Consider the following 18,263-nt stretch of genomic DNA (forward strand, 5'->3'; position numbering starts at 1 on the left):
CAGAAACGGCCCTCCTGTGTGAAGACACACTGGGCAGTTGAAAGCATCAATGCCTCTGGCTTCTAAGCCAGGGCCGGGCATATAGCTTGGGCCTCCTCTGCCTAGAACAGCTGATTCATGTGCATCCCAGGACAGCTCAAAAGCCACTGCCTCCAGGAAGCCCTCTGTGACTGCAGTGGGCCAGGCAAGTCTGTCCTGTTTGGGAAACCCAGAATTCCCTGTGCTTTTCCCTCAAGCGCCGCCCCACCTCCCCCAGCAGTCATTGCTTGTCATGAGTAGATGTGGTTTGTCTGTCGCTCTGGGCTATAAACCCACGAGCACAGAGATCTCATCTGTTTTCTCCACTGCCTCAGCACCCAGCACAGTTCGTGGCACGCAGTAGGTGCTCAAGAAATATTTGTTGACTGAACAAGTGATGGGGTTATGGGAGGGATGCCCTGAGGCCGGGAGGGAGGGGAGAGAGGCTCAGAGGAGGGCTTTGCACATGGTGAGCTGAAGACGAGCCCCCACCATCCAATCCCCCAATGATACCCAAGTCTCTAATCCTTGGAACCTGTGAAAGTGTTACCTTAATGGCAAAAGAGACTTTGCAGTTGTGATTAAATTAAGGACCTTGCAACAACTCAGAGATTACCCTGGGTGATCCTGAGAGGCCCTACATGTCATCACGAGGGTCCTTATCAGAGGAGGACCAGAGAAGTGTCTTGAGAGAAGGAAACATGAAGGCAGAAGCAGCGGTTGGGGCGACTCGGTCCCGAGCCCAGGAATGCGGGTGGCCCCTGGAAGCTGCAAAATACAAGGGAACCAACTCTCCCCTGAGCCTCTGGAGGGAGCGCAGCCCCGCCTACACCTTGATTCCCACCCAGTGAAACCAAATTTGATTCTGACCTACGGAACTAAGATAATACATCTGTGTTTCTTAAGCCACTAAGTATATATGTAATAGTTTGTTCAGCAGCTGTAGGAAATGGATAGACTGAGGAAACACAGAGGGAGAGACAGAGAGCCAGGAAGAGTCAGGAGAGCTGGTTGTAGGGAAAGCGGTGATGGAGGGAATGTTCGCACGCTGAGGTTTGGGGAAGTGGGTCCGGCTTGTGATTTGGCTTGAGTTTATGATCACCAGGACAGCCTGCCTCATGGCCTGCTTATCATGCGTGGTACATCTGCTCTGGCCATCAAAGGAAAGAAAGCACTAACCAGAAGAAATAAAGAGCGCCCACTTTGAAGATACGACTAACCGCCTCCCTTCCTAGGAAGCTGGGACTCCTTCAGAGATAAGGTTCCCTGCCCAGATGCCAAGGTCATGCTTCTCACCGTGTATGTGCTAATCTGTCTTTTTTTTTTTGCAACCTTGAAGGGATGTATCCCTGCCACGTTTGGCGTCTGTTCTTTTCCTTTTATAAAACTGTGCTGAAAACCATGCTTCTCTGGAGCAGTTTCTCTGGGCTACGGAGAGCCTGTCTCCTGGGCTGTGGTCCTCAGTTTGGCTCGAATAACAACTCTGCTCTATTCTTATTATAGATTTATTGATTACTTTTTTTTTTTTTTTGGGCTGTGTTGGGTCTTTGTTGCTGTGTGGGGGCTTTCTCTAGTTGTGGTGAGCGGGGGCTACTCTTCATTGCGGTGCTCAGGCTTCTCAGTGTGGTGGCTTCTCTTGTCCCGGAGAACTGGCTCTAGGCACATGGGCTTCAGTAGTTGCAGCACGCAGGCTCAGTAGTTGTGGCACACGGGCTTAGTTACTCCGTGGCATGTGGGATCTTCCCAAACCAGGGATTGAACCCGTGTCCCCTGCATTGACAGGCAGATTCTTAACCACTGCGCTATCTGGGAAGTCCCTGATTACTTGTTTGGAGAGAAGGCCCGTGGTCTGTGGCGAAGGACGTGGGCTCCGGAGCCAGGTAACCCGGGTTCAAGCCCCCTTGGCCCCTCGTACTGCTGTGCGGCCGCAGCTGGGCCCTTAATCTCTCCAGGCTTGTGTCCTCACGGTACAAGGAGACTGCTGTGTTCCTACGGGCGCTGGGAGGTGAAGCAAAGCAGCTTTTACACAGTGGCTGCGGCAGACCTGATGTTTTTACATACGGCTGACCCTTGGACAACGCAGGCGGTTAGGAGAGCCAACCTCTATGCAGTTGAAAATCCTGGTAGCGCTTCAGTCAGTCCTCTGCGTTCTCAGATTCAACCAACCTCGGGCCAGGCATTACTGGAGTACTGACTGTTGAAAAAAGTCTGCGTATAAGTGGACCCACGCCGTTCAGACCTGTGTTGTTCAAGGGTCAACTGTACACACTTAGTTCTCTTCACGTGAAGAAAAACAAAGGGAGGCAGAGGCGGAGGGGGAGTGTCTGGACCAAGAAGGAACAAAGCTGGCTGTGTGTGAGGGGTTCCTGGTGACCTCCAGGTATCATGCCCGCTGAGGGGGGGAGGGGCTGACAACAGATTCGGGGCATGGAACCCACTCACCCCAGTGGCTGCCAAGGAGGCGGCTGGGCCTGCAGAGGGGGTACAGTGGAGGGCTTGGGGCAACCCCACCGGGGGCAGACAAAGGCTCTTCCTGAGGATCACACCTGCCTCTTCCTACCGGGGAGTCCTGATAGATCCCATTCAATCCCCTCGTCATTTTAGAAACGACGGGGAGAAAATCAAGTGCAGTGGTCCCGCTCCACCAGTGTCCCAGCTCAGCCTCTGTTCTCCCCACAGGAAGAGAAGTTGTTTGCGACCCTGACACACTTTGCAAAATGGGCTAGTATTGGGGTTACCTGTTTTAAGAGTTTTCTTGAATCTGCTGTTTGCCAGACCTAAATGGCTTCCAAAGCTCTCCAGGATCTCAGAGCTGAATAGCAGATAAAAATATTCCGCTGTGAGTAAACAAAGCTATCCATTGTTCAATGGAGTTGCAAAGGACCAAAAAGGAAATCTGTAGTGTGTGGGTGGCTGGCAGCCTTGAAAAAAGTCCTCGTGGTGGCAACGACCAGGTATCACTTAATTTGACAGAAGCAGGGCAGGAAGAAAGCCAGTTGAAGCAGGAAAGGAGTTATTTGGGGTTTAAAGGTTGTTGCAAAGAGCCGTTGTAGAGCCTGGCGATGATAAACGGTAAAGCCATCACTGATATTTGTGACTCGGTCCCCACACCAGGCGCTGCACAAGCAGGCGGCAGGTCTTTGCTTGTTCCAGCTTCATGAGAACCCCGCGCGGTGGGAATGAACATTAACCGCTTTGACAGATGAGGCAACTGAGGCACAGAGAGGGTAAGCAACTTGCTCAAGGTCACACAGCTTATGAATGATAGGACCCGGCTAATGCCCAGCCCCAGGGCACTAACCACTCTGCAGCACTGCCTCTCTGTAGCGCCTGTATTATACGTATGTCCTCCTTATTGGCTTCCCAGCATGTGCACCCCACCCCATACCTGGGGACTCCCCCACATTGAGGGGCAGAGCCCACCCCCAGGGGAGGCATGGACAACGTCAGACTGGCTTCCCCAGCTTTCCCTCAGGTGGGGCTCAGCCACTGGACAATGGTTCCTCTAATGGGACCCACGTGCCCCAGACTTGGAGTCGGAGGCCGGATGCTGGCGCGTGGGAGAAGCAGACGTGGAGGAATCCACTCTGGTGCAGGGTACTTTCGGCTCACCCTGCCCCACCCCGCCCACCCTCCCCCCTGCCCTGCCTGGAGATCTGAAAGCCAGGGGCAGAGGGGATGAAAGCCAGGGTACACCCTGGCCCCTGCCTCTACTTCAAGGACTGGCTCACAGGCTGTAAACACAGGTCGCAGAGGTTGGCTCCCAGCCTCTTTGCCCCTCTCCATCCTCCTTCCCCCACTTCCAGGCCACCCTTCAAACAGCCCGCTGTTAATCCTGAGAACATGTCCTCCTTAAATAAATAAATCGGGCCGATATCCTGGGCTTAATCCTTTATCACTAGAAGCTTTGAACAATTCTTAAGCATGCTTGGCAGGGATCATAAACTAGATTACTCCCATCAACGGATCCTTCTGAGCCTGATTTAACCTTTTCTCGAGAGTCAGGATTATCTTGGAGAGCCCCAGGAAACGTTCTGTGATGCTGCGACACCCTGAGACCCGCAAAGGCTGGGGACAGTGCTTGCCCCACACCCGATGTCCCCAGCTGTGCTCTTCTAAATGCTTGTGTCACTTTTTATGGCTGTACTGGCTGTTCCCGTCCTCGTGATTAAGTGTTTCTCCCTGGCATCAGGGTGGCCGTTTCTAGAAGCAACTTTTCCCTCTTTCCTGCAGTTTGCCATAAACCAAAAAATCACATAACCAAGATGTGTTAGGCTTATGCTTAAATGAGAATAAATAATTTATGAAGTGCCATTGGAGGAGCTTTGTGCTTCAAATTAGCTTGCTTGCTAACTTCCTGTTTGTGTGCACACATGCCCGTGTCTGTGCACGTGTGTGTGAGACAGAAAGCACGCCTGCCTCCGAGAAGCTAAGTGTCTGCACGGCCCCTGGACAATGGTCTGGGGCCCCTCACCTCCGTGAGACGGATGTCTGCAGGGATCCGGTCTCCGATGGAGAGAGACACGATGTCTCCGGGCACCAGGTCTCGAGCAAGAAGATGCTGGAGCTTTCCTTCTCTTATGCTGCGTTTGAAATGGAGAAAAAGCAAAAGCACCCACATTGACATCCCGTTTTTAGGCACTTTGACAAACTTGAGCAAAGATCACAGGGACACACTTTCTCTGTCCAGTATGGACAAACCCTTGTGCCTTTACGGTTTTCTTTTCTTTTCTTTTTTAAATTCATGTATCCTAAAAGACTTTTGGGAAAGTGTATGGCTTCTGGGAGACCCTGAGCCTCATTTGGAAAGTGGGGCAACTACTGTTCACCCTGCCTGGAAACAAGGCTGGGCCGCACGGCCTCCAGAAGCTTCTGCAGGTCTAGGGAAGCGCATCCTTCGCGAAGCTGGCATCCAGTGGTGCTTCTGTCCTCAGAGAACACAGCACTCTGGTGTGCAGAGCCCGGCTTGAGATCTCAGAGACAGCAGAGCCTTGTCAAAGCCGAGAGGAGCATCTTAAGCGCCCGAGAAGCCAGGGATCCCCGCCTCCCCCAGGGTCGGGACTGTTCCTCACGGCCATCCTCTGTTAGACACGGATGTGCTTCTGTGCACGGGCTCCCACTGGAACCCCACCGCCACGCTGCCCCTCACCCAACACAGCAGGCGCCCTCCAGCTGGACCTGTGCCCCTCTTCCAGCCTCCTTCAATTCATCCTGCACGTGGCAGCCAGAGAGCTCTTAAAGCACAAAATCAGATCACAGCTTCCTCCAGCTCCAAACCCTCCCCAGTGACCTTGGAGTCAAACCCAGAGGCTCTGCCTCCTGCCATCCCACCTCCCCCTGCCCCCAACCTTGAACATACCCAGCTCCTTCTAGTCTCAAGGTCTTTGCTGACCTTGAATGCTGGAGCAGACATTCCCCTCTTCCCTGTTTACAGAATTCAACCTTACTCAGGTACCGGCCCTTCTCCCCACAGCCCAGTGCCCCAGGGGGTGGGTCCTGAGTGGCTGAGACTGTCAGGGTGATCCCATCCCCTGCCATGACTGGTGTAGGGACAGGCACGATCTACAACAATGGCCTAAGAGACAGGAGTGGGTATATGCTGGGGGCTTGAGAGAAAGGTTTTCTCACTCTGTATACACACACACACACACAGATGGCCTCTTCTTCTGTTGGACCTTTTCCTGTCTGGCTGTGATGTCCAGAGCTGTGGCAGCCATCTTGGCACCATGAGGGAATCCAGCCTGAGAACAAAGCCAGCAGGCTGAGGATGGCAGAGTGAAAAAGTAAAAGGACCAGGTCCTCAGTGCCACCTTGAATTAACTAACCTTGCTGTCTCCCCACCTCAGATCCCTTGCCATGAGACAATTTCCTTATGGTTTGTGCAGCTGAATTTTCTGGGTTGTGTAGTCAAGAGTGCCTATCAGGCATACACCTGCTCTTCCCGTGGCTCTTCCCATGGCTGGCTCCTGCTGGTTCTCAGGCCTCAACGGAAAGGTCAGCTTCTCTTTAAATGTCAGATCCGGGTGGCCTGCCAGCCAGCTGTTTAAGGTCATTCCCACACCTCTGCCAGTCACTACCTCATCTCCATGAGATTCTCGTTAATTTCTGTGTGGCTTTGGGTTTCAGGGGGTCTTTTTGGCTTTAATGCACCTGCCACAGTCCAAAATCATCCCATTCCTTTGCCTCATTATCTGCCTCCTCTGTTAGGAATGGGAGCGCCCCAAAGGCCAGGGCCTTCTCATCTCTTCACCTGGGACAGTATCTCCCTGCACATAGTAGGTGCTTACTAAGTATTTAGTGAATGCACAAAGAGAGGATGGAGGGAACACACGAAGGGTCTGCAGGGTAGATGCTTCTCCTGATTTGTGACATGGGACTCGGGAAGTGAGGCTGTGTCCCTTCCGTGCTCTTTCAATTCTACCTGCCTCCACTGCTCTTGAAAATGAAATTCTCTCTCAGAAGCGGCCCCCGGGGACATCAATAATGCATGCTCTTCACCCGAAACACGTTGATATTTAAACTTAAGACCAGCTCATCAAACCACATAAATCATGGATGCTTCCGTGTGCTTGGAGGATTACGTCACACATCACATGCCTGGATTTCTGACAGCCCTTGTTCATCTGATCATTAAGCTCAGACGTTTTTACTGCCTCCCCTCCTGCCCCCCCCCCCATGAACCTTTTAGAATTCACTCATTCTCTCTCGTGCTTTCACATCACGCTCTTTCTGTCTCTATTTTGTCACTCATTATTCTCTGCCTTGTACTACACACACACACACACACACACACACACACTCTCTCTCTCTCTCTCTCTCTCTCTCCCCCCACTTGCTGATCCCTTGAGGGGGGGACGCCGCCCTCCTGGATCTTTCTGTGCCCAGCCTTACACTCCACTGTGCCGTAAACATCCAAATACACGTTAAGGTTCTTCCCCCCAAATATCCTTCGGGTAATACAGAGTTACTATACGCTTAAATCCTTCCAAAGTACCTCGGATCATGAGATCCTTTCAGTTACTTTCCTTTGAGCAGCGATGTATATTTGGGAAAGACACACGACTTTAAAAATAACAAAACAATGCAGATTGCAAATGTACCTGGGGAGAGCGCTGGGAGAACATTTTATGTGTTTCTGTCACAATGAGGGGTAGACCGTCCCTTCAGTGATAAGCAGATACAAAACAGAAAAAATATTTGCCATTTGAAATAGAGCTGGAAAAAAATTCCAGATCACCTCTTGTGATTTTCATTCAGTATTCCTCAAGGAGCCCTGGGATTAACACATAGGCAGGCACCAACCTTTTTCAAAATAAAATTTCTTATTTCTGAAACAGAACAATACAAAAAACAACAGCAAAAAAAAAACAAAAAACAAAACCCCACCTCAATTGACGCTAGCAGGGGTGAGGGAGAAGACTTGGTCCTTTTCCAAAATAGTTTCATTTTTACAAGAAGACTAACATAGGGATTACTGGTATACTAAAAGATTAATTGGAGAGGGACTTCCCTGGTGGTCCAGTGGTTAAGAATCCCCCTTCCAATGCAGGGGACACAGGTTCCATTCCTGGTCAGGGAACTAAGATCCCACATGTTGTGGAGCAACTAAGCCCGTGCGCTCTAGAGCACCACAACTAGAAAGAAGCCCGCAGGCTGCAACGAAAGACCCTGCGTGCCGCAACTAAGACCCGAAGCAGCCAAATAAATTTTTTTTTTTAAATGGAGAAAAATATCAAGCCTAAAACACTCTCTCTTCTCCCTCTGCTGCTTCCTTTACAGCGTCAGCGGTTCCTGTGCATCCTCTATGCTGAGCTGTCCGAGACGCAGCCACTAGCCTGTGAGGCTATTTGAATTCAAGTTAAATAAAACGAAGACTTGGATTCCTCGGGTGACGTCCCCGGTAGCCGTACGTGACTAGTGATGCCGTCCCGGGCAGCGCAGATAGAACATTCCAGAAAGTCCTATTGCACAGCACTGCGCTAAGCAGACAGGCCCGTGATGTATGGGGAGTCATTCCTGTCTTTCTTCTTTCCTTTCTAAATGTGTCTGGGGGTGGCGGTGGGGCCTGTATGATAACAAATGACAAAGGCGGGGATGTTTGGGCAGGAAAGAGGCTGGCGGGCAGCTGAGCGAACGGCCGGAGTTCATGACCGAGGTGTCCCCCCCCTTCCGTCAGGCTCCGCTGCCCCAGCTGGTTCAAGCCCCGCCTCTCAGCCGCTTCTGAGCCCCGCTTTGAGAATGCAATGAAAATTCCGAGTGCCTCCCTGGGAACAAGGCACACCTCATCACAGGCTTCGCAGCCCGCCCTCTCCCACAGCCATTTCCGTGTCACCCGTGGCCCCCAGGCTGGGCGCCACGATTAGACACCATTGACAGAGTGGAGGCCCAGAGGGGCTGACGCGCGCGTCCAAGGACACACAGCAACCCGCTGGCAGGCCAGGGACTGGGTCTCCTTAACCGCCAGCAAGACATGGTTCTCCCATATCCCATTACAGAGGATACAAATGGTGCCAAGCTTTTGCCAAACTCACCAGCCCACTGCCTCCCCCAATGAACTAAAAAGTCCTGGGGCGGCGGGGGCGGGGCGGGGGGGTGGTCTCTGACTTACCAGTTACATTCGGGAGGAACCAGCTTGGTCAGCTCTTCCAGAGATTTCTCTGACCTGTACTCCTGGCAGGAAGCACATGAAACATGGTGTTTAGGAGGGGGCCTCCACAGAGCTCCCGTCAGCCCGGGCGACCCCGCCCAGCACGCACATACACACCTGGATGTAGGCGACGGTGACCACGATGAGCACGGCCTAGGGGACAGACGGGAGGGGACATTAACACCCAGCTGCCCAGTGAGCGGGTGAATGAGCCCAGGAGAGGCAAGGGGAGGACGGCGCCTCGTAAAATATAATTTCCTTTCTTCTTGCAAAATAAGGGCACTGTGCAGAAATTTAGAAAACAGACGAGCCAAAAAAGCACCCCCAATTCTACCATCTAGGGGTTCACATTTGGGAGTTATCCTGCTAGATTTTTTGGCATAGCTATGCTTACAACATAGGGTCATCGAGTACAGATACAGTTGTTTATATCTCAGCAGCATCTGATAATCACGCCACATCAGAAGACATGGATCTAGCCTCGGGCTCTGGAACAGAAGCGTCGAATTCCACCGCACGGAAGGAATCTGTTTTTTGTATTTTTAAAGACAGCACTTGACACTTAGAAGGAAGCAGGAAAGAAAGTCATCAAAAGGTGATCAGAGCCACATATAAAAGGTCACACACTGTACGATTCCTTTTATAGGAACAGTCCAGAATAGGTAGCTCCGTGGAGACAGAAAGCTGATGGTGGTTTCCAGGGGTGGTGGGTGGGGGATGGGGAGCGTCTATGAGATGGGTACGGGGTTTCTTTCAGGGCAACTAAAATATTTCGGAATGAGATAGAGGTGGTAGTGGCACAACACTGTGAATGTAGTACATGTCCCTGAATTACTCACTTTAAAATGGCCAATTTTTTAAATTAAAAAAAAATATTTGTTTTGACAGGTGTCCAACAGTTCTCCCCATGTAATGATTACGAAGAGTTATTCTGTTTGCACAGCCAGGATCCAGGGGTCACGGGGGATGAGTTCATTACGACACTGTCCCCCACAGCAAAGAACCAGAAGCCACCGGTGAAGCCACCAAGAGAGCCACCGCCAAGTAAGCAGGACCCCCCACGTAGGGTAGAGAAGGATGTGGATTTCCTGTCTGTTCTTTCTGCTGTGTTGTCTATTTTTTTAAAAATCTACAGCCAAGCTCTTTTTTTCCTTGCATAGCAATGATAAGCAGAGACTCAGCAAGCCCCTTGGCGGTGGCGGGTCTGGGATTGAGGCGCTCTGCCTGCCCTACCCCCAGGGGTGCACTCACCACGGCGATGCTGATGGCATCCTCGTACTTCTTCGTGAGCACGCTCACCAGGGCAGAGGCCAGAAGCAGCAGGATCAGGGGGTTCTTAAACTGAAAAATGAACACAGGGCGGGGCGACCTTTTCTAGGCTCCTGGAGATCAGAGACGGGGCTTCCTCCCATGAAGCAGCATGAGCCCTTCACTCACAGCCCAGCTTCCAGGCCGACCCTACAGGGATCTGAGGGCTAGGAGAGGAGGACCACCGCGACCCCATGGCTCTCCTCCAGCTGAAGACCCATCACTGCAGTTTCACTGGCACCGGCTTCCTGGGGTCACCCTGCCACTGTTCAAGACACCAGCCCTGGCCCTGCCTTTGAGTTCTTGGTCTCGCCTCACCACATCTCCACGATGCTCCAGGTCAGAACCTTCCCCTCTGGTGGGATGTCAGCCCCATCCCGTGTGTCCCAATCACAGCAACTTGCTCTTGTAACTGCCTCTGGTGGCTCCAATCTCTCCTGAGAACAGGTGTTCCAGAAACTTCCCCAAAGGATTTTTACTTTATTATTTTATGTACAGTGGTCCCCTCTTATCTGCGGCTTTGCTTTCCACAATACCAGTGACTTGCGGTCAACTGCGGTCCAAAGATATTAAAAGGAAAATTCCAGAAATAAATAATCTATAAGTTTAAAAACTCACACTGTTCTGCATAGCATGATCAAGTCTCGTGCTGTCCCACTTCTTCCTGCCTGGGATCCCCCACCAACCACACCCTCTGCTCCTGGCACCCAACCACTGCCAGCATCACAGCTCGATGAACCAGGATGACCTGAGGCAGGTGAGCCTCCGTCTGTGTCACGATGCCCGTGTCCTCCCCCTCACTTCAGCTCTTCCTGCAGGCATTTTACCATCTCACATCATCACAAGAAGAAGACAGGTGAGTAAAGCACAATTAGAAATTTCAAGAGAAAGAGAGAGATCAATTCACATGGCTTTGATTACAGTACATTGTTATAATTGTTCTATTTTATTACTACTGTTGTTAACCTCTTACTGTGCCTAATTTATAAATTAAACTTTATCATAGATATGTATGTACAGGAAAAAACATAGTGTATATAGGGTTTGGTACTATCAACTGTTTCAGGCATCCATTGGGGTCTTGGCATGACTCCCCCACAGATGGGGGGGACTACTGTATCCGTCTCATTTTACACATACATTTCAACTGTTACAGACAAGTGAAGGGATGCATAAACACAAACACATAAAAACAGGATGAGAGAGAGCAGACCAAAGATCAGGATCAGGGTGGGAGTCAAAATATCGATAAGAAAGTCATGGTCATTTAAATTGGGGCTGTACTTTTGGCTCTGAGCTTCCCAGCAGCAAAGGCAAAAAGGGAAATGTGACCTGGTGTGTGATTCATGCTGTTGATGGAAAGAAACACATCAGCATCGTGCCAGTGTAGTGCACGAAGGGATTTAACATCTCTCAGCCCAGAACTGCCACACTTTAACTCCTCTGAATGAGGGACAGGGCACTTTGTGGTCAGCTCACCAGCCACTCAGAGTAGCCACTGCATCTATTGTGAATCCTCAAGACTGAGCAACTCGAATATATTTCACCTTCTTAGCTACAATTTTTCTGCAATTGTATCAAATTATCTGTCTGTCTCTATCCTCTGCTAGAATGTAATCTTCCTAAGGACACAGGCCACACCCATCCTGGGGTCCCCAGTCCTTCCAGGATCCAGAGGGGGTCTGACCACATGTGGAAGCAGGCAAGAGCTCAGGAGTCTGATAGAACCCCAGCTCTGCCTCCACCGTGATCTTAACTGAGGAGCCTCGAGCAAGCCTCTAACTTCTCCAGGCCTCACTCTCTCTTGGCTGATGGGAGGACTAAAGGGGATGGTGAGAGCGAAGAGGCCTACCAGTGGCTGGCACACAGTACTGTCCAGTACACGGGAGCCAGGGGGACCCAGGCTGATTATATCAATAGAAGGCACTGGATAAACACTAGTCCAAGGGGCCGCCCGAGTTCCAGAAAACAGTCCCTCTACCAGGGCTCTTGATCCAATGGCTGGCCCTCAGGGGAGCTCTCCCATCCACCCTCACCGAGGCTGGGCTGGGGTGGTGGTGCGGTCATCACACCTTCAGAGAGAACAGCACTTCCAAGCCAGCTTGCCTGGGAGCCCCAGCGCTTCGGCCTGAGACACTGGTGGGAGTCAACCCCCAGGAGGCCCGCCAAAGAGCTTCCCACAAAAACATGAAAACTGCATCAAAGTTTTCGAGATGGACCTTACTCAATTAGCTACAGGCTTCTTCCCAAGGGTAATGTCTTCAACATGTAAATAAACTATCCACCCGTTTTATAGCTCTCATAAGCCGTACCATGGGCATGAATTCACAGATTAGGAAAAGGAATTAGACTTAAAGGGCACGCCGTCAAAAAGCAAAGGGCGGGCTTTGTTCAGACCCGGATTCTAACAGATCAACTGTGAGGAGGCATCTTTGAGGCAAGGGGGAAACCGACTCAGGACCAGGCACTGGGGAGTGTGAATGAAGCGCTTCTGGTCTTAGTGGGATAACAGCATTGTTGTTATGGTTAAAAAAAAAGAGAGAGAGAGGGACTTCCCTAGCGGTCTAGTGGTTGGGACTCCATGCTTCTACTGCAGGGGGCACGGGTTGGATCCCTGGTTGGGGAAGTAGGATCCTGCAGGCCGTGCTGCACGGCCAAAAAGAGAGAGAGAGAGACAGACAAAGGAAGAACAGTGTCCTCCAGGGTAGAGAGACACACCAAAGTATAGATGGTAAAATGATTCTGGGTCTAGAATTTGCTTTAAAATGCTGCAGTGAAGAAAGGGGGATAAAGAATGGGGCAAAATGGGTTGATCACCAGTAAAGCTAGACTGTGGATATACGGGGTTTCTAATCTTATTCTCTCTCCTAATACACATCTTTGAAATTTTCCCTAATAAAAGGTCAAAAAAGATTTTGGTGAGAGAACGTCCAGTCTTGGTCCTGAGAGCTCCTGAAAGCGTGGGAGAGGGGGGTGGGGTGGGGATTGGGGGCAGTTTGCAGAGGGAAGGGGCTGCCAAGAGTCCTCGGGCTGGACTCAGAGCTGCCTGGCAGAGCTCACAGCTGTGGCCAGGCGCCACCACCCGGAGGTGGACACACCCTTTCCTCGGAAGCCCAGGGAGGGTGAAGGGCCAGATAAAGGGCAGCCCGTCTGCGAGTGCATCGGTGTCCTGGGGAGGCAGTGATAAATGACCACAAGCTGGGGGCTGAAAACAAGAGACTTATTCTCGCACATCCCAGAGGCCAGAAGCCCAGGCTCACGGTGTCGGCAGGGCAGTGCTCTCTCTGGCGGTCCCGGGGGAGGACCCTGTCCTGCCCCTTCCAGCCCCTGCTGTTGCCAGCACTTCTTGGCTTATAGACACATCACTCCGGTCTCCCCTCTGTGGTCACAGGGCCTTCTCCTCTCTGTGTCTCTGAGTGTCTTCTCTTACAGGGTCCCTGGATAGGGGCCCACCCTAACCCAGTATGACCTCACCCTCACGAATCACACCTGCAAAGACCTTGTTTCCAGATAAGGCCACATTCTGAGGTTCCACGTGGACATGAATTTGGAGGCGACGCTATTCAACCACGTACAGGGAAGAAGAACCCCTCAGTCCAGTGGCGCTAAGAATAAGATTTCATTTCAGCCCTGAGCCCGTCGCAGACGTCCCACCTGGTTGGACAGAAGTGAAGGGGAGGGGCGCACAGACACGCCCTGAACACCCCCCACAGCAGGCACGGGCACCTGTGTCCTCCAAGCCGGGTTATCCCCACACGCGCCACGGCCTTGGCATGTCCCATCCTGCGGCATCCTTCATCCAGACCCCCCACGGCTCCTCTCCTCACCTCGCTGGATCTCTGCTCAAACATCGTCCCCTCCAGGCACCAGCCAAATGCCTCTGCTGACCACCCAGTTCCCTGCCGGCACCTCCTCGCTCCTGTGCTGACTCACCTCCCCCCACTAGGTCCACTGGGTGCCGTATCACACACCGAGCATCCATCTCCCGGAAAGCGGAAACTTGGTTTGGGCCACGGCTCTAGGCCCTGTGCCCCGAGCAGGCCAGAAGCACAAAAGGCGTTTGTCTAGAGTGAAGGAAGGGATGAACAGCCGATGCCCACTGTTAGCTGGGGGAATCCGAGGCCGGGGTGGGGAGGTTGGAACTCCTGCTCATGGTCACCCAGCAGAGTGGGGATCAGGACTGGGTCTGTCCTGGCTCAGCTGTGTGTCCTCCTGGCCAGGGCGCTTCCGTGACACCGTCTGGCTCCCTGCCCTCACGTCTCCCTGGCCTGGCTGGCAGCTCCCTCCCTCCCTGCAGGCTGTACGCAGAGGACACTCAGAGAGCAGCAGGCCTGTTTCTGCACAAGGGACCCCTCCAGCCATGGGCTCGGGTCAGCTCAGGGGTCCACAGTCCTGGCCGGGGCCGCTCTGAGAGCTGGGGCTGGGTGCTGGCCTCACCTTGGACTCCAGCTCCAAGCCCATAATCTTGTGCCCAGGCCCTGAGGCTGGACCTGAGCACCCTCCAAGCCAACACTGATACCACCAGCCTCCCTCCCTCCCCTCCTGGAGACCATCCCCTGTCCCAAGAACTTGCCCTGCTCCACCTGACACAGGTGACTCACTGTGAGACACAGCACACAGGTGTCAGACCCAATGGGGAGACCCCACCACATGTCACGAGTGCTGTCCTGGCCACAGACAACCGGATTCTTCCAGCTCATGGGGGCCCTCCTAAGCCCACACACGTAAAGGGGGACAGGCAGAAAGTGGTCTGTTGAAACCTTACTGTGTGGAGAAGCGGTGGTGGTACACCGGAGACGTTCACTGCAATAAACAGTAAGGACCAGAACAACAACATTCACCGAGCACCTCCTCCGTGTCATGCCCTGTGCTCAGTGCTTTACCTGCATCGTTCCGTAGGCTCCTCCCAACCCCATGACACAGGTACTGTTAAGCAGTCCTGCTTGACAAATGACCAGCCTGAGGCTCTGAAAGAAACTGAATTGCCAAGGATTCATTTAGCTCAGGCAACTCCAAAACCTGCGCTCTTAACAGCTACACTCAAACTAGGGCTAACTGGAAGACACTGGGGCAGTGGGCAACCTTTGTTAAGCACTTAATACAGGCTAAGCTGCTGCTTCTTTTGTAAAACTCAGAGTAGAAGGTACTTATTAGTCCCATTTTCTAGATGGGGACAATTGAGGCTCAAGGAGGATCAACAGTCACAAGGCTGAAAAGTGGGATCTGAACCCAGCTGACTCTAATCTACCTTTGCTTCGTGACTCTAGGGCAGGGATCTTGGGTCAGGCTATGGTAGAATTCCTAATGGTGAGCCCCTTGAGACAGAGAAGCAGGGCTGCCTTGTGAAGTGATGAGTTCCCTGTCACTGGAGGAGGCAGATGGGAGAATCACAGTAGCTGGCATGTAGCAGGCACTCCATGGACATAAAGAAGTAATAAGTGAGAGCACATGGGCTTGCTGTACTCATCAAGGGCGAGAAAACACGGGCAGCGGGAGCTACCTTCCAATCCCACAAGGATTCCCTGAGATGGGTTCTTGAACTGATGAGGTTAAGATAAATAAGCGTGTTTCCTCCTCTTAGAAACTGAAGAGACTTCATTCCTGGAAAGCTCCTGGCTGGAGGCTGGAGGCGAGCCCTTGGTGCGAGGTTTTGACAGGGCAGAGGCCAGGTGAGCAGGTCCTAGTGGAAGAGGCAGCCAGGGCAGCCCCCCCACCCGCCACGTGTCAGCCTCCTTCCCTGAACTTCAACTTCCAGGAGCCTCTGCTGCCTCTTCCCAACACTGGGATTCCAGGAAGTTTCTGGGTTGGCCAGAGCCACCCGCATACCTAGAAGCCTATTTTGGTGCCAAAATGCGTCAATGAACGACATCCCCAGGGCACTGAGGACCGACCAATGAGCAGGGTGGGGACTGGTGGAGAGTGGAGGGTGAGGATGCTGCAAGGAGGGCTGTGACTGGTCCCTGAACTGACCAATCAGGAAAGCCTTAAATGTGAGCCGCTGGAAGGCCGCTGAAGCTGGGGGAAGGCCTGAGCTTGGGTGAGAGGGAGGTGTCAGGGATGGGAGAGGGTGCAAAAGGCCGGGAGGGGAAACTGAGGCAATCTGCATGGCTTCAGGTATCTGGAACATTCTGCCTGTTACTGGAGCTTTCAGAGCTGAGAGCTGGTACGGGGAAGCGGGGCAGGGAGGGGAGTGTTGATTTCTAGACTGGAACTTGCAGCTGTGTCTACTTCCATTCTTCCCCCTCTTCCCAATGGCTTCCAGGCGTTTGACTTACACACATGCTCTCAGCATGGATGGCTGAGGCTGAGAGGGCCAGGGCTCTGCAGCCAGATGCCTGGCTCCACCTGCCAGCAGTGTCACTTACTACGGCCTGACTCTGGGCCCTGGTTGCCGGATAAACTACAGGTCACTCAGTCACATGCGAATTTCAGATAAACAAGGAACTTTTTATTTTTCAAGTATAAGTAGGTCCCATGGAACATCTGGGACATACATGAAAAAACTGTTTTTGTTTGTTTTTAATCTACCTGAAATTCAGATGTAGCAGGGCATCCTGTAACTTTATTGGCTAAATCTGGCAACCCTACACAGCCTTGGGATGTATTTCAACTTCACTGTCCTTCACCCTCTTCATCTCAAAGTGGGGATGAGGAGGCAGACTGAGTAAACTGATGCTTCCTTATTTACTTACTCAGTTAGCCTGTGCCTGGCACTTGGTAAGCCCTCCATGAATGGAACAACTATTCTTCATGGTCATGGCTGCTGGGGTAGTTAGTGATCCCTCCTGCCAGCTAAGAGAAGCCTGAATGGGGTCAGCCTTCTTTAACTTTGTAGTACAGTTGCCCCAATGCCCTGGGATCTGTCCAAGGACATCCTCAACCCATAGTCAAAGAACGAATGACTGTTGCCCACCCCACCCCCAGGCTTACACTAGTTAATGCACAGAATAACAACTGCAGTCCTACCTGATCGAGATATTTCTTCCACACGGGTTCCGTGTTATCAGCGACAAACTCGTTCCAGCCATGGACCAGCCTGCGCTGTGTCACCGAGAACTCCGACAGCCCGTTCTGTAAATCCACCTGGAGGGAGAGGATGGGCAGGTCAGGATCAAGGAGCCCAAGTCACAGGATTCCCATGCTGGGAGCCAGCCGCTTCCACAGTGATCAAGGAAAATGGGCTGTCACAGAGGAGAGGGGACCAGTTCAAACACAGCGAGCAAATACGGGCAGAGAGAAGAGGAAACCCACAATCCGATTCTTTTTTCAATTAGACCTCACTCTGTCCTCCAGATACTGCTGAAAAGACAGCCTTGGGCCTACATTTCAAGGAGTGCAACTGTAGTATAGACACCTGGAGATGCAGGATCACTTATGTTTCATCTTTAGAAAAATGGGCCTGGGAATGTAAAATGGTGCAGCTGCCATAGGAAACATTATGGAAGTACCTCCAAAAATTAAAAATAAAACCACCATACGATCCAGCAACTCCGCTTCTGGGCGTATATACCAAGAGAACTGGAGGCTGACCTCCAAGAGGTATTTGTCCACCCGTGTTCATAGCAGCAACACTCACAACAGCCAAAGGTGGAAGCAGCCCAAGTGCCCATCGATGGATGAATGGATAAGCAAAATGTGGTGTACACACACACACACACACACACACACACACACACAGCGGAATATCATTCAGCCTTAAAAAAGGATGGCAATTCTGACATGCTACAATGTGGATGAACCCTGAAGACATTATGCTACGTGAAATAAGCCAGTCACAAAAAGACAAATACTGCTTGATTCCACTTATTTGAGGAACCTAGAGTAGCTAAATTCATAAGGGCGGAAAGTAGAAGGGCAGGCGCCAGCCTTTAGGGGGATGGAAAATGGGGGGGTTAGCGTTTCATGGACACAAAGTTCCAGTTTTGCAAGATGGAAGGACTTGTGGAGATGGGTTGCCCAACAATGTGAGTGGACGCAACAGTGTTGAACTGTGCACTTAAAAATGGTTAAGATGGTAATTTTTATGTTGTGTATTTCACCGCAAATGAAAAAGAAAAAAAAAGGCCTGCCCTTAGAAGCAATAATAGGTAAATGATTTCATCAAGCACAAAGTGTGCCAGGTACAATTTCAAGCTGTTTATACAAACTAACATTAAAGACCTCTAATTTAAGAGTCAGTAACTATGTAAGGAAACTTTGTTGTCCTGGTTGCAGCAAAAGCATCATTGTTTTTAAAAAGTTGACAACAAAGCTCTGTCAGTGGTAGAGGTGACAGAGGAAACCTGGATTG

General features: G+C 51.7%; 1 protein-coding gene across 3 annotated transcripts in view; it reads right to left on the bottom strand.

The window, feature by feature from the left end:
- The window catches only part of ATP2C2 (ATPase secretory pathway Ca2+ transporting 2), a 75,960-nt gene that overhangs the window by 30,911 nt on the left and 26,786 nt on the right, over positions 1 to 18,263 (bottom strand). For all 3 annotated transcript variants that reach the window (XM_057713575.1, XM_057713576.1, XM_057713574.1), the window contains exons 3-7: positions 16,940 to 17,056; positions 9,917 to 10,006; positions 8,783 to 8,818; positions 8,627 to 8,688; positions 4,493 to 4,601 (exon numbers count right to left, since the gene is read on the bottom strand). In XM_057713575.1, the coding sequence (XP_057569558.1) occupies positions 4,493 to 4,601; positions 8,627 to 8,688; positions 8,783 to 8,818; positions 9,917 to 10,006; positions 16,940 to 17,056 (414 nt within the window). The remainder of the gene's footprint in view (positions 1 to 4,492; positions 4,602 to 8,626; positions 8,689 to 8,782; positions 8,819 to 9,916; positions 10,007 to 16,939; positions 17,057 to 18,263) is intronic.

The sequence above is a fragment of the Hippopotamus amphibius genome, chromosome 16 (genome assembly GCF_030028045.1).
Source record: "Hippopotamus amphibius kiboko isolate mHipAmp2 chromosome 16, mHipAmp2.hap2, whole genome shotgun sequence".
In the NCBI taxonomy this organism is placed as follows: domain Eukaryota; kingdom Metazoa; phylum Chordata; class Mammalia; order Artiodactyla; family Hippopotamidae; genus Hippopotamus; species Hippopotamus amphibius.